The following is a 13,651-nucleotide window of genomic DNA, read 5'->3' on the forward strand; positions in this document are numbered from 1 at the left end:
ACAGCCGCCTTCAATTATACCATGTCATATACAATCCCATAGCGGGGCGGGGGGGGGGGGGAGCCAGTGAGTTTAATCCTGGCTATTCCTTTCCACAACCCCAACTAGGCCAGCGCTCGATTACCAGTTAGCACTGGTGAGAGTTCTTGCACTACTGTGCTACTGATATAGAATACTCTTAACAGAGTCTAGAGCAGTGTTTCTCCACTCCAGTCCTCAAGGCATCCCAACAGGTCATGTTTTCAGGCTTACCATTATTTTACACAGGTGATTTGATCAGTTTCACTTCCTTAGTAATTACCACAGCTGTTCCATCTGAGGGAAATCCTGAAAACATGACCTGTTGGTGCGCCTTGAGGACTAGAGTTGAGAAACACTGGTCTAGAGGTGCGTTTACGCACTTATCCCATCTTTATCTCACCCCTTGATCTTTGTCCCTTTCCAAATCCTGTTTACTGGTCGGACACGTCAGGCTTTCTGGCCTCAGATACTACTATATATCTTTACCCTTTTTACCTTCTCTTCTGACATTTAACCCCTTCTCTACCCCTCTTCTCCCCTCTTGCCTGCTCTTCTTCTTCTGTTCCAATCCCCCTTCTTAATATCGGGTAACATGGAGGCAGTGAACATCTTTTCATTAAACACAAAAGGCTTGAACATACCGGAAAAAAGAAAAGATGTTATTACAGGATCTAAAACACCATAGAGCAGACATAGCACTGCTGCAGGAGACCCTTTTCAAAAGCAGTAATCTCCCCATTCTGAGAAATAGATTCCTCCCACAGGGGTACCATGACACTAATGGCTCATCCAAGACCCGTGGAGTATCAATACTCATTTCGCATAGAATCCCCTGGAAATGTATAGATATAAGATCAGACCCAGAGGGGAGATATCTGTTTCTCAAAGGAGAGATCGGGGGGGATTCAGGTGACCCTTGCTAATATTTATGCACCAAATTGCCATCAAGATCATTTCATCCAAAAAATCATGGAGACCCTCCTAGAATTTAAGAGTGGCCACCTCATAGTGGGTGGGGATTTTAATGTCCCACTAATTCCCGCTGAGGATACTTCCTCAGGAAAATCTTCGGTAACGCCCAATACTAGGAAACGCATTTCCAGGACACTACATAGATCACAACTGATAGATGTATGGAGACTCCTACACCCGACTGAACGCGACTACACTTTTTACTCGACTCCTCACAAACAGTACTCAAGGATTGACTACTTTCTACTCCGACATGCACAATTACACGCACTCCGTGACTCCAAAATAGGATCAATCACATGGTCTGACCAAGCCCTGATTATGCTAACATATGCATTGACAGAGCACACTACTACTAGAGCCAAAACATGGAGACTAAATGAAAGCCTCCTACAGGAAGAAGAGGTACTAAAGGATGTCTCTATAGAATTAGATAATTATTTTAAAACCAACAACACCCCAGGTAGCGACCCCGGAATTATATGGGAAGCCCATAAGGCAGTAATCCGCGGAGTTCTAATCAAACACGGAGCACGCATTAAACGAGAACGCTCAAGTCAGATCGCATCCCTATACCAAGATCTACATCTAGCAGAAGCAAGACACAAACACGCCCAAACACCAGCGGGAGAAGCGGAACTTATACAAATACGAACTAAAATAACAGACTTAATGCAATTTAGGGCGAAAGCCTCACTCCAAATCTGTCGTCGGGTAACATACGAATCGGGAAACAAATGTGGCAAACTTCTCGCCAATTCACTGAGGGATCAGAACCTTGCAAATTACATCCCCCGTATTACGCTACCCTCTGCACAGAAAGTTACACATCCACAGAGATTAGCTTCTGCGTTTAGGGAATTCTATTCCTCGCTCTACAACCTAAAAACACCACCCACATCACAGCTACAAATAGACGATTATTTAGATGGATCTAGAATGCCCCAATTACCTGCGGAATTCAGTGAGTTGTTGGATGACCACATTACCACAGAAGAAATACAAAAGGCAGTAGCTTCCTTGAAGGCGGGCAAAGCCCCGGGCCCGGATGGCCTTACGGCCCAATATTACAAAATTCTTCTACCGGCCTTGGGAGAACATATGCGGGGGGTTCTTCAACTCACTGGGCTCTGGATCTCGTATACCTAGAGACACGCTGATAGCTCACATCACAGTAATTCCTAAGGAGAGGAAAGATACGTCCGCCTGTGGGAGCTACAGACCAATTTCACTACTTAATCTTGATCTCAAGATATTTACGAAAATACTGTCCACCAGAATCCAAACATACCTCCCTTCCCTGATCCATTTGGACCAAGTCGGTTTTGTCCCCACAAGGGAAGCCAGGGACAACACATCCAAAGTACTCAACATACTGCATGTAGTAAATCAAAATAAGACTCCCTGTATCTTCCTCAGCACGGACGCAGAGAAGGCCTTTGACAGGGTGAATTGGAATTTCATGTTCTCTGTCCTGAAACATGTTGGCTTGGGAAACAGGATGCTTAACTGGATCAACTCTGTTTACGCGGACCCCACTGCTCGGGTCCGTGTGAATGGAGTCCTGTCAGATCCCTTCATGATCAGGAATGGAACCCGTCAGGGGTGTCTGCTGTCACCACTCCTCTTCGCCCTGTCACTGGAACCCTTCCTGTGGACCGTGAGCGCTCACCCGGATATAACCGGGTGACTTTGGGAACAACACAGCAGAAAATCGCTGATTAGGCAGATGATATGCTGTTTACCCTCACCAACCCAGCAATCTCTGTTCCTAATCTATTACAAGAATTCCAAATTTATGGCAATCTTTCCAACATGAAGATTAACTTTAACAAATCTGTAGCCATGGGCGTGGGACTACCTTCACGCACCCTGATGACTATTAGAGACAGTTTCAATTTCAAATGGACGACTACGGCCATTAAATACCTGGGCACGTATATCCCCCCCCAAAATTTCACAGCTATTTGCCATGAATTTCCCCCCAATACTATCCTCAGTTAGGACCCTGCTTACAAAATGGAACAAAGGATTACATTCTTGGTTTGGTAGCTGTAACATCCTGAAGATGTGCATACTACCAACGTTTCTGTACCTACTCCAGGCTCTACCGATCCATATTCCTCCTCATTACTTTAATCAAGCTAGTGCCCTTTTCTCAAATTTCACATGGGCAAACAAACGACCTAGACTCAATAAAAGACTGATCACGCTACCCAAGATATTCGGAGGCCTGGCGGTCCCAGACCTTCGTAAGTATCAACAAGCGACCCACTTAACCAGACTGATAGACTGGATACGACATCAACCTACCAAATTATGAACTCAATTAGAGCAGACCCAAAGTGAGATACCTTTAAATAGATTGCCTTGGTGCCATGGCTCCCTACCACGTACGTTAAAGATCCACCCTCTCATTGGTGTTACATCGAGAATATGCGCATCCCTTTTTCTAAGGGCAAAACTGACATCTCCTAACTCCCCATTACGTCCGATACTGGGAACACCAGATTTCACCCCAGGTCACACGGACCCAGTGTTCAGATCTTTACACGACAAAGGATTTTTCCAGTATTCCCATTTTGCGGCGAATGGGAGGTGGCCAATGGCAGAGGAGCTTATGAACCCAGAGGGACAGTTCCGTCTGGACTTCTGGAGAGCCCTTCAACTTAAACACTACCTTAGCACATTACCTCCCCCTGAGGGCCTCGCGCAGACCCTGACAACTTTTGAAGCTTTTTGCTCGTAGGAGGGAGTTCCACCTCACACACTGTTGGCCCCCTACCAGTTGCTGATTATACCACCAGAGAATCACCAAATACCCACGATGGGGACATGGGAAAGGGACTTACAATGCACATTCTCACCACGACAAAAACAAAACATTATCCTTTTTACGTTTAAATCCTCAATCTGCACAAAGATGCAGGAAACGAATTTCAAAATTCTCACCAGGTGGTACAATACACCTATAAAACTGCAAAGATTTTTCCCGTCCACCTCGGGGCTCTGTTGGAGATGCCGAGGAGATCTGGGGACAATTCTCCATATTTTCTGGAGTTGCCCCTTACTGGAACAATACTGGAAGACGATACAACAAACGATCCAAAATTTCACAGATCGCCCCCTCCCGGCAGATCCGGGCTTCTACCTACATGCGACAGACATGGCGAGTAAAAAATACAAAAAATCCTTGCTCAGACATTTATTGGATGCAGCAAAATCATGTATTCCACTACTATGGAAGTCCACCAAACCCCCAACCATAGGTATGTGGATCAAGAAAGTTGAGGACATAAGGAAAATGGAGGATCTCATCCTCACAGCCCGACAAAAAATGACCTATGTTCCAAAACCTGGTCTCTCTGGTTGACTTTTATATTCTCAAGTGAAGGACAGAGTCTTCTGAAGGGTGATTGAGGTCACCAGACTAGTCAATTCTGATACGCCGACCCCAAGGTTGGGGCAGTCACCGCCTCCGTGTGCCCTTCCCCTCCGTCCCCCCTCTTTACCCTTTTTCCCCATTCTTAGTGCTGACCTTTGTCTACGCTCCTTTCTATCTTATCTCTCTTACTTCTCTTCTCTCCAATTTTGTACTCTCTTTATAAAAGAAGAAAATGGGCAGGAGGAGGGGGATGCCCAGACAATCGTAGGGACGGCAGCAATTTTGCTTACTGTACTTATAATTCTGCAGAATTGTAACTGTTTTTATATTAGCTGTAAATGCAGATGTATGTTATGCGAGGCTGCGTCCTCAAATTTTGCACTTATACATGTTGTTACTACGGGGCCTTGCCCTCTCTTTTGTCTAAAAGTTATATTTGGAAAAAAAATTAAAAATAAAAAAAATGGGGCTAACTTTACTGATTAGTTTTTTGGGGTTTTTTTTAATTAATTAAAGTAATTTTTTCCAAAAAAATTGCATTTGAAAGACCGCTGCGCAAATACAGTGCAACATAAAATATTGCAAGAACCACCATTTTATTCTCTAGGGTGTCTGCTAAAATTTATATATATATATAATGTTTGGGGGGTTCCAAGTCATTTTCTTGAAACCAACAATGAACTTGAAATCAACATATGTCAGAAAAAGGTTTAGTGTTTAAGTGGTTAAACTTTTTTCACTTAGGCCCCTTTCACACGTGCAGACCGTATGTCCATATTTCATCCATCCGTTTTCGGATGAAATACGGACATACATGCATCCCTATGGGATAGCGGGTGTCAGTGGATGAACATCATCCGTCCCCGCTATGGTCCGATTCTGCAGACGGAGGAAAATCCTATTTTTCTATCCATCTTTAGAACTGTCTGTCCGTGTTCATCCGATCCCCCATAGGGGAGAGCGGAGATCTGACAGGGCGGTCCCGGCTCAGCGGAGATCAACGGAGCGATCCCCGCTAAGCAAGGATGTTCATGGGGAGGATCATCACAGATCCGTCCCGTGTGAAAGGACCATTACACACAAAGTTTATTCCATTGACAAATTGTTACAATGTTTACACTTAAGTTCAACTGATAAATAAATGTTTTGATTCTTTGAAGACTGCCCGGTTTTTTCCTTCCTTTCTTTTGTTGGCTTCAGAAGAGCAGAGAATTCTTTGCATAGCGGGAATCTTGACGATTAATCGTGCAGCTCTGTGTCCATCCCAGGATAATGCTCCATGTTACAAAGCTCCAATCATCTCACCACTGGACAATGAGGTCCCTGTACTCCAATGGTCTCCACACTCACCAGATCTCATCCAATAGAGCACCTTTGCGATGTGGTGGAACGGGAGATTCCCATCACGGATGTACAAGTCTGCAGCAACTGTGTGATGCTATCATATCACTATGGATCAAAATCTCTGAGGAATGTTTCCAACATGCCATGAAGAATGAAGGCCGTTCTGAAGGCAAAAGGGGGTCCAACCCGGTACTAGCAAGGTGTACCTAATAAAGTGGCCAGTGAGTGTATATCCACTTGTGAAGACAAGTGAAAAAAAAAAAAAATCTCATCTTCACAGACCGCAGCCTAGCAGTGATGTCATCACGCCGGTGTGGTTTGGCGCTGCTGTTTGTACTAAATGCCTATGATTACTTCTGCTCCGGTGACTATATCACGCATATTTTAATAAAGCTATCTCAATGTATTAAATAAAGGGGGTTTCCGCTTCTCCTTCCTCTTGCCTGAGATTGTTCTGCACATTACAGAATGATCGTGGGAGAGTTTGTTACCCTTCATGTTGTGAGAAATACCGAGCCACCTGATTGGATGAGGTTATTACAATCTTGCTCAGACCTCCAATGTGGGGTCTTAGGCTCTGGTAAGTGAGCGGTGATGGGGGGTGGATCACGGTAAACGGTGGTTGGTGAAGAAGAGATTTTTTTTTCACTGTAGATATAGAACGTTTTTTTCACAAGTAGAGATATTCATTGTGTTCATCATTGGACTTTCCACATTTTTGATACGATTGTATGTATTATGTGAACATATTAGCGCAACACACTGGGGGGTATATATATAATGTACAACGTCTGTGGCAGTAAAAGGGTTAATATGAAGATTAAAGAGGAAGTAAACTCCCTCTGTTTACATTTACCTATAGGTAAGTATATAAGGCTTACCTATAGGTAGTGAAAATATCTCCTAAACCCTTCACTTTAGAAGATATTTCCATTAAATGCAGCCAGTGACATCACGGGCGCATGCGCTCTGAAGGAACAGACCCGCGGGTGCCGTTCCTTCCGAGCCTCATGCCATGAACGGCGGCTCCTGCACACACACACACGCGTGACATCATCGCAGCTCCAGCCAATTACAGTGCCGAAGCCCGCAAACCCGGTAGAAACTCCAGGTAAATTATCAGCCCGACTCAGCGGTGTACGGGGACCGCTGCAACAGCTTAGTTCTAAGGTAAGTATTTCATAATGAGCTGGTATACATTACATACTAGCTCATTATGCCTTTGGCTTGTAGGTTTTATTTTTTTTTCTTAGGTTTACAACCACTTGCCGACCAGCCACTGTCATTATACTGCGGCAGGTCGGCACAACCCCACGAGCCGTCATAGCTATACGTCGGCTCCTTTAAGCGGGATAGCAGGCGCGCGCCCTCTGCACTGCGGAGGTGCCGATGCTCGTGGCCGACAGTCACGATGACCGCCGGCCACAAGTGATCTCGGACACGAGAGGCAGAACAGCGACGAGTGTAAAGACACAAATCCCTGTTCTGTTCGGCGAGACAGATTGCGAGTTCCTAATAGCTAGGAATCACGATCTGTCATCCCCTCTAGTCAGTCCCCCCCCTACAGTTAGAACACACAGTCAGGGAACACATTTAACTACTTGATCGCCCCCTAGTGTTTAACCCCTTCCCTGCTAGTGACATTTATACAGTAATGAGTGCATTTTTATAGCACTGATCGCTGTATAATTGTCAATCGTCCCAAAAATGTGTCAAAAGTGTCCAATGTGTCCGCCATAATGTATGTCGCAGTCCCAATAAAATAAGTCGCAGATTGATGCCATTAATAGTTTAAAAAAAATAAATAAATAATAATAAAAATGCCATAAATCTATCCCGTAGTTTGTAGACGCTATAACTTTTGTACAAACCAATCAATATACACTTATTGCGATTTTTATTACCAAAAATATGTAGAATACATATCGGCCTAAACTGAGAAAGAAATTTGTTGTTTAATATACTTTTTTGGGGATATTTATTAGAGCAAAAAAGTAAAAAATATTGCTTTTTTTTCAAAATTGTTGCTCTTTTTTTGTTTATAGCGCAAGAAATAAAAACCACAGAGGTGATCAAATACCACCAAAAGAAAAGTTCTATTTGTGGGGGGAAAAAAGGACTTCAGTTTTGTTTGGGTACAGCTTCGCACGACCCCGCAATTGTCAGTTAAAGCAACACAGTGCTGAATCACAAAAAATGCTCTGGTCATTGAGCAGCCAAATCTTTTGGGGCTGAAGTTGTTAAAGCCTAAATCTAAGAACAGAAATGTAATATTTTACAGCTTATCACTCTTCAGATCTTGTGGTTGCATTCATTTTTTTTTTTTCTTGATTTTTGACAGCAGGCAGCTCAGCCCTGTCCCCCCACTTGGCAAAGCATTTGATGGAAAGCAATTGGCTCCCGCTGCTATCAATCTGCCCAGGGAGGAGGGAGACAGCTGAGAGAGTCGCTGCTCTTGTGCACATCTCTGGATCGGATAGAGCTCAGGTAAGAATAAGGGGGGCTGGGGAGGAGCTGCAGCACAGAATTTTTTTTTCACCTTAATGCATAGAATGAAAAGTGAAAAAACCTTAATCCTTTAGAACTATTTTAATACTGCTTTAACCTAACAAAAAAAGTAACATAAAAAGCTACAATTGCTGACCCCTTCTAAACAGGCTAACCGCCTGGCTGTCATGCTGACCCTCGTGCTTCATTTCCCTGAATCAATGACCTGCATGTAGGATCAGAACCTCTGACTTTTCTGCAACTTGGTTCTGGGTCAGCGACTCAGAAAATGTTGAAACCAGGGATCAACAGGCCAGCCAGGCAACTAGCATTTCCAGAAGCCCCCATGATTCTTTCATGGCAGCTTTCCTTTAACCTACCAAATTCTAATGAAATGAGAGTAGCAAACATTTTCTCAAATCTTCAATATGTGAAGGGAGTGAAGCGGCAGTTCCACGGAATACACTTCAACAAGTTGGAAGGAAGTGAAGCAATCTGCTTAACCTGCTACAGAGCCAGCCGAACAGTCATGTAGCTCCTCTTAGGGTTCCCACATACAGCACATCTTATAAATATCACAAATTATAACCAAAAGACATAACAAAGAGCATGCCAACAAAAGCAGGCAGGGTTTTGTTACTGCAAGTTACTTGCTGCAATATGCGTTTTCAATTCGCAATGAGAGCCGCCTTCTCTGTTCCGACTTGTGTCGGTCCGACTTTGAAAGTGCTCCCTGCACTACTTTGGTCAGACTTGGGCACAATTTCAGCCCATTCATTTGATTGTAAATCGCATCCAAATTGGATCATCTTAACTGATCCAACTTGTGCTCTTGAAGCGGAACCCCAGCCAAGTCAGAAAAGTAGGGGGGGCAGGTGGGAGCCCCTCACGGACCAAACCAGGCCACATGTCTTCAACATGGGGGGGTGCTTCGGCGCCCCGACCCCAAAGCACCTTGTCCCCATATTAATGGGGACAAGGGCCTCCACCCGACAACACTAAACAGTGGTTGGGGGTCGGGGGAGGGTCTCATTCACCCAAAAAAAAAAAAAAGCGTAGCATTACAAAAAACAAGACACGGTTTTGGAAAAGTCCTTTACTAAAAATGAAGAATGTCCCCCGTTGCATCTCCGTGTCTCCTTCCTCCGGTCTTCTCCTGCTGTTATGTCAGGTCCAGTGTCTGCAATTTCTTATATAACCATGGGGCGTGGCCATCCGTTGAGATCATCCAGAGACACCATCCCCTTGTGACGTCACTGCCCCATCATGCCCCAGGCGGTGACATCACAAGGGGAGGGGTCTCTGGGTAACGTCGCTGGATGGCCACGGGTAACATCGCTGGATGGCCACGGCCCATGGCTAAATAAGAAAATGGCAGACACCAGACCTGACATCACAGCGGGAGGCAGAAGTCATCGGCTGTGGGAGAAGACCGCAGGAAAAAGACAAGGAACTTATGACGGGGGACAATCTTCATTTTTAATAAGGGACTTTTCCAAAACAGTCTCTTGTTTTTTGCGACACTACACTTGTGTTGGGGTGAATGGGTAGGGGTACTATGTATCCGATACTCACTCATATGGGGGGGAGCCGGGATCTAGGGGCCCCCCCTTGTTAAAGGGGGCTTCCAGATTCCAATAACCTCCCTGCCTGCAGACCCCCATAACCACCACCCGGGGTTGTCGGGAAGGGACCCTTGTCCCCATCAACATGGGGATCCTCTTAAAATCCATGCCAGACTGAAGGTTTTTCTTTGGCGTGGGGGTCCCCCTCACGATGCATAACAGACTCCAAGTTGGATCCCGTTCCTTGAAGTCGCAATGAAGTCGCAGGGCAAAGTTGGATCAGAAGTTGAGCGACTTCCGCGTTGGAACAGTGTGAACTAAGAGCTCTCGTACGATTTCAAAGCCGCAGTCAAAGTGAACGGGGGCAAATAGCTGCTGCTACTACAGTGATCTTCCCATCATCCAGATCCTAAGCTGAGTGTTTCCCCTACTGAATAGCAACCTCAAGGTCACCCTCTTACCATGTCCAAACAATAAACACTTTGTTTACATTGAGAAAATGCATGGTGTTCTATGAATGGCACCCATACTGTGAGGGCGACTCAGCACAGGACCCAGAAGACAGTGATGTTCAATGTAGTAGCTGTGCTCACCACAGTGGTTTTCCGCTTCCACAGGGATCCCACAGGTATGGCATATGTATACTTACAATAGTCCAACCTGGATCAATGTAACTAACTATACTATAAAATCCTGGGGGGGCGGAACCGGACAAGAAGTGTGGAGTTTTTTTCACATGCATAAAACACTTAGACTTTAAAACCACTTTATTCGCCAGTGGAGAGGCCACTGTACATACAGTATATAGCCAGCCCGTTCTATTGTTTTAGGGGAACTTATTGGTATGGCCTCCAGGATCTGCGCTCCTGTGTACGCTCAGTCCTGTAATCACACTGTGACTGGGCACAGTGGGTCAATAGGCCAAAAGGTACAGAGCCCACAAGAGTGGCTCTGTACCACAAGATTGCTGTGACCAATCACAGAATGTAAACACAAGCAGCCATTAGCAGCCAAGTGTCACTGACTGGTGATCAGGAAGCATCAATCAGAGCGGGAGAGGAAAGAAATCCTCCAGAGCACCAGACAGTTCGAGTTTATCCCAGTGCAGTGCTACCAATATAAAATCCACAACCCTAATGATGTCATTCACCCCTCTGCAGTATATAGCCTGCCTCTGATCATTAACCCCTTCATCTCCATCCTGCCACTGTATGTCATCTATACATTAACCCCTTCACCTTCTTCTCCTCCTCCTCCTCCTCCCTGTAGGTATGTTCTGAACATTTCAACTCAACTGTGCAGCTTTATCGTCCCCCAATCACTACTGTAAAGGAGCCCTTATTTTTTTTTTTTTTTTTGTTACTTTTTATTATTATGTAGTGTATACACACAAGTTTGCGGGCAATCATGTGCAATTTTGGTGCAGAGAAATTCAGTATGCTGTACATTTTTTTTTTTTTAAGCATAAACATGGTACAAACACATATACAATAGAAAATAATGTATTCCAGTGAGCCCAGTTTACACCTTTGCAATGCTTTCATGTGTGTTAAAAAAAAATAAACACACATGAAAGCATTGCAATGGTGTAAACTGGGCTCACTGGAATACATTATTTTCTATTGTATATGTGTTTGTACCATGTTTATGCTTAAAAAAAATAAATAAACCCCGACTGCTTCTGGTGTAAACGAGCTCTTAGGGCCCCATTCACACCAGAGGTAGTCAGGTGCATTTCTGACTGAATTCTCACCACATAGACCAGTGGTGGTCAACTTTCTAGATATGGGGGCCTCAAGTGTGACCTGCAACATCACCAAAGGGCCACACATAAAAATTCAGTGAATGTTCAGTGCCAGAAACAGCAGACACAACAGGATACAGTCAAAGAGATTGAGCATGGAGGTTCCACCCAGGAGATGGTCAGAAAGTAAGGAAATCACACAGGAGATGATCAGAGACTGCGGACATGACACAAGAGATGATCAGAGACTGCGGACATGACACAAGAGATGATCAGAGACTGCGGACATGACACAAGAGATGATCAGAGACTGCGGACATGACACAAGAGATGATCAGAGACTGCGGACATGACACAAGAGATGATCAGAGACTGCGGACATGATACAAGAGATGATCAGAGACTGCAGACATGATACAAGAGATGATCAGAGACTGCAGACATGATACAAGAGATGATCAGAGACTGCGGACATGATACAAGAGATGATCAGAGACTGCAGACATGATACAGGAGATGATCAGAGACTGCGGACATGATACAAGAGATGATCAGAGACTGCGGACATGATACAAGAGATGATCAGAGACTGCGGACATGATACAAGAGATGATCAGAGACTGCGGACATGGTACAAGAGATGATCAGAGACTGCGGACATGATACAAGAGATGATCAGAGACTGCGGACATGATACAAGAGATGATCAGAGACTGCGGACATGGTACAAGAGATGATCAGAGACTGCGGACATGATACAAGAGATGATCAGAGACTGCGGACATGATACAAGAGATGATCAGAGACTGCGGACATGATACAAGAGATGATCAGAGACTGCGGACATGATACAGGAGATGATCAGAGACTGCGGACATGATACAGGAGATGATCAGAGACTGCGGACATGATACAAGAGATGATCAGAGACTGCGGACATGATACAGGAGATGATCAGAGACTGCGGACATGATACAGGAAATGATCAGAGACTGCGGACATGATACAGGAGATGATCAGAGACTGCGGACATGCTATAGGATTTCTTGGAGACTGGGGAAATGCTTCAGGAGACATTTAAAGACTGGAGAGGAATTACGAGAGACTGCTAGAAATCACTACTATGAAAGTGTAATAGGGAAACACAGACTCGTGTCTGCAGGGACCCCGAGGGCCACATAAAAGTGCCGAAGGGCCACAGGTTGGACACAAGGAGTATACATTGACTTCAAAGGACAAATAGAAGAAAACGTATTGTAAACACATGACATGTACGTGTAGACGGTGCAGTGTGTGTGTTATGAGGGGCCCTCGGGTCACATGACTCAGATCCCCTCTAATACTCCACACCATGACAGGACCTCTTCACACTCCTCCCCCCCCCCCCTCCCCTCCACAATGACAATGGCGGCTCCTCCTCACCTGGCGGGTCATCAGAGACTTGATCTTCTGCATGTCTGAGCCGCTCCCCCTCCCCCTCTACCGGTCTCACAGCCCGATCCCTTGGTCACCACAGGCGGCGGCCGGTCTCCCTGACACACAGAGATGCCATACTGCCGGTCACGTGACAGCTGACAGGAGGTCAGGCTGTCACGTGACGCGAGACTCCTCCCCCTGGGAGAGCTGTGCGGTATCGGAGATAGGGGCGTGGCCGTAGTGCTGCGCTGCATGCGGCTGTCAAGCGCGCTGTCGTCGTCTCCGCTTGTGCCCTGTGATTGGTCAGTGGATAGAGGGGGCGTGTCTGCAGGTATGCCCTCTGCTGTCATGCACGCCGTCAACTTCTCTGTGCGTGCGCAGTGATTGGTCAATGTGTGAAGGAGGCGTGGCTGTGGGCCTGATTTTAGCTAAGCATCCTGCAACGCCTCTCTGTGTGTGCTGTAATTGGTCAGTGGGTGGAGGGGCGTGGCTGTAAAGTTGAGTTCAGCTAATGGGCACATTGTCAATTCATCTGTGTGTGGGCTGTGATTGGTTGGTGGGTGCGTGAATGTCGTCGTTAACCCAACTGATAAGACGGATGTTAGCTCTGCTCTGTTTCTAATAGGTGCTGACTGAGCTGCCTAGGTTTCCATAGACATTCCTAAGGCTGTGTGCAATGATCTCTGTGAATATTCCCGGTTGCACTGATAACACTTG

General features: G+C 45.5%; 1 protein-coding gene across 1 annotated transcript in view; it reads right to left on the bottom strand.

Moving 5' to 3' along the window:
* The window catches only part of VPS50 (VPS50 subunit of EARP/GARPII complex), a 390,966-nt gene extending 377,809 nt beyond the window's left edge, over positions 1-13,157 (bottom strand). Inside the window, exon 1 of the mRNA XM_073629604.1 lies at positions 12,941-13,157. Coding sequence (XP_073485705.1) covers positions 12,941-12,973 — 33 coding nt within the window. The 5' untranslated portion in view covers positions 12,974-13,157. The remainder of the gene's footprint in view (positions 1-12,940) is intronic.
* Between the last annotated feature and the right edge of the window lie 494 nt (positions 13,158-13,651).

This window comes from Aquarana catesbeiana, linkage group LG05 (assembly GCF_042186555.1).
Source record: "Aquarana catesbeiana isolate 2022-GZ linkage group LG05, ASM4218655v1, whole genome shotgun sequence".
Classification (NCBI taxonomy): Eukaryota; Metazoa; Chordata; class Amphibia; order Anura; family Ranidae; genus Aquarana; species Aquarana catesbeiana.